The following is a 3,065-nucleotide window of genomic DNA, read 5'->3' as shown; positions in this document are numbered from 1 at the left end:
GTCTTGAAGCGATCACTCCAGGGACCACCAAGATAGACTTGCTCTGGCCGAGTGTTAGGAGACCAACCAGGAAACTCACTGCCAATCATCAGCAGAAAAAGGCCACGGTGGGCCCGAGACTGAAATAATATGCACTCAGTGTGTCTTTCTTCCCCCTTTGCTTTTCTCCCTTCCTCTTTATAATTAAACCCTTTTAGATGTGAGACCACATAAATCTGCTACGAGTTTCAAAACTGGTTTCCAAATCTCATTAGCTAAAGAGTGTCCATTAAGAGTGCAGAGCAGACTCAAGACAGAAGACATAAAATGTTATGGTATGTTCTTTCTGATTAGGTTTTACAGTCTCCAAATGTTTCACATTATATGTTTATGGGCTGATCAAGAAAAAAAACAAGTGACTCTTCAACTGAAGGTTTCAATTCTGTCTCAAAGACATACAAAGATACAGGGGAAGGTTAAAGTTCACTTTCAGACATATATCTAGGATGAACAAACTTCATCACATTGACCTCTAACCCCTTCTCCTCCATGCCCCTGAGGCAGGAAAGGGGCAGTAAAGGAGACACGGCTCTGCTTTGGATGAAACCCCTCATCCAGATAACAGCCACACAGGCACCATGTCGTCTGCTGTTTCACCATAGCGACATCAGAGCCGCTGCAGGATCTCCGAGCAAAACAAAGGCAGGATTAGCCTTTTATAAATGCAGTAATCTCTGAGTAAACTGTCATGTCGCACCTGTGGCCTCCATTGATTTCAACCGAACGCACAGATACTCACTGCAGAAACAAGGCCGTAAAGAACACACAGATCACTCCGGCAGTAACACGTACACACACATACAGGTCGTCGTGTCTTAATCTTAATCTCTCGCTCCCCTCTGGTTCAGAAATGACCATCTAAATCCCAGTCATGCGAAACAAAGCCACGCTAAAGCCTCTCCACCAAAGCTTTGAAGGGACTCGTAGGAAATCGGATACAAGCATGTTGTCATAACATTTACAAGACAGAATGCATAAAGCTGACTTTAAAGTAGAGAAAGTGACCTGAAAACACTGAAGTGTCTCTGAGAGTTCAAACACACCACCACCACTTAACTAATTTACTCTGTTTGGCACGACGAGAAGTACCTGACAACACAATGGAAGGAACTGACAACGTCGCTCCTTAAATGAAAGTGTATGTCATTAAAGAGGTCAACTTGCCTGTGGCCAAGACAAATGGAAAAGGTATTTATTCTTTATGAACTCAGCCAAAACCGTATATTGCGAGAATGTTTTGCGAAATGAAATAAGCTCCGTTGGAATAGTATTGAGATAACCCTGCTTCAGTCACACCATGGCTTTGGGCACATCAGCTCAGTCGTCCTCATATGCTGATCTAGTCCAGGTCAAGTCTCAGTTGATCATAAATCCAATGTCACGGATACGGTCATTAGTAGAACAACATGATACAGGTTACATGGATTTGAAAGTGGTCTTATACTGTGAGGCCAAGTTGCTTCAATGCATTTCAATAGGACTTTCATAACAACATAATTGTGTGCCATGATTGACTAGTGTGCAATACAAGGCGAACAAAACGAAGTAGTGAGGCAATCAGACTGGTGAAATGCATTAAAACATCTTGGAATAAAGGGAAATGTATTAAGATTGATCTATGCCCAAATCAACGTTTAATGTAATCAGGTGTGTGTTAGTTTGTCTCAGGTCCTCATTTTAAATTGTCAGACTGAAACCGAAGTCCACTGCTTTGATGATGTTATCACATGACCACGCTACACTCATTGTAAAACAGATTAAACTATTTAAAGTTTTAAATCACTGGTTTTAATCAGACTGGTGAAGAGAAACATACCCAGATTGACGAAGCTCATCACCATGTCTGCGTCATCGAGGAAGCGGCTGTCCTGAGGGGTCACCATGGGGGCAGCCTGGGTCGGCAACGCGGGCTCATAGTAGGAATACCCGAGTGGCTGCGCGTCCGTGAAGATGGTGTTGTACAGGTCCAGCATGAAAATCGGGGCGGCGTTGTGTTTGGTATGGACGAGCGGCCGCGGGCGGTGAGGAAGCCCGAGGATGGAGAGGATTTCCCGCTGCATTTCCCTGCGCTCCTGGCTCCTCAGTCGGCGCTGGATGAAGCTGGAGCGCACGTCGTTATCCATGGAGAAGTTGGAGACACCGACCTGTGTGGCCATCACGCAATAACCCCATGCAAGAAGGGCGAGTGCGGTAACGGGGGCGTGCGGCATCATTTTACCCAAATGTTTACGCGCGCCTGCAAATCCTCGGCAAAGTGTGCAAAATTTAAAAAAAAAAATGTTTTAAGGCTTCTTACGTGTGGAGGAGGAAAAGTTGCTATCATCTATTAATTCCGAACGTTATTTCAACACCATCTTGCCATTGCGCGCTGCTCTCTGGTGCGATGCGGCTGTGCGCTCTCGGTGTTGGAGCCACTTTGTGAATGGATTGCAACGGCGCGCTGCAGTGTGTCAGGGGAGGTACAGGAGGGGTTCAGATCGGGATGAACCGAGGCTGGAGAGATCGGAAGAGTGTGCCCCCCGCACACATCGTGAGACGATGAAAGTGGGCCGCGAATAGATCAGTATCCTGTGATGACGTCCTCTGTCTTGGTAATACGTAATAGGTGGGGTGTGCATCTCTGTTATAAACTGTTCAACCCAAGTGTCCTCATCTAAACACGATTGCGTAAAGCAGTCCAAAGCAGTGATGAATCATGAAAGTGGACTTAAATGGATAATTAATCAGCCCACTGTGTGATAAACTACATTACTCACTATTACACTGCTGGGAAAAGAAGATATAAATACTCCTCTTCCAAGCTCTTCTTTCTGTTTATCTTCTCTGCTGTCTTGTTCCTTTATTCTTTTGCATTTCTGGATCTCTTCATTTCATTTTCTCCTTAAGTTCAAAACAAACGCCACTCTTTGTTATATACTAATATATTTGTATATATTGTCTTTTTACTTTTGATTCTTGGCCCTATTTTGCTGCAAATACTTTATATTTGACTTGAGATTTTAAAGCACACACACACCACCATCTGC

The 3,065-nt window shown here is 44.3% G+C and overlaps 1 protein-coding gene across 2 annotated transcripts in view; it reads right to left on the bottom strand.

Annotated features, from left to right (window-relative positions):
• LOC143005288 (bone morphogenetic protein 7-like) overlaps window positions 1–2,252 on the bottom strand; it is an 8,819-nt gene extending 6,567 nt beyond the window's left edge. The window contains exon 1 of one of the 2 annotated variants that reach the window (XM_076156597.1): window positions 1,856–2,252. In XM_076156597.1, coding sequence (XP_076012712.1) covers window positions 1,856–2,252 — 397 coding nt within the window. The remainder of the gene's footprint in view (window positions 1–1,855) is intronic. The other variant, XM_076156598.1, reaches the window with a different exon arrangement.
• Window positions 2,253–3,065: the final 813 nt, after the last annotated feature.

This window comes from Genypterus blacodes, unplaced genomic scaffold (assembly GCF_046128005.1).
Source record: "Genypterus blacodes isolate CSIRO-AG114 ecotype Tasmania unplaced genomic scaffold, CSIRO-AGI_Gbla_v1 ptg000070l_1, whole genome shotgun sequence".
NCBI lineage: Eukaryota > Metazoa > Chordata > Actinopteri > Ophidiiformes > Ophidiidae > Genypterus > Genypterus blacodes.
The sequence above is the reverse complement of the archived record's forward strand: the minus strand, read 5'-3'. Positions and strand labels throughout refer to the sequence as shown.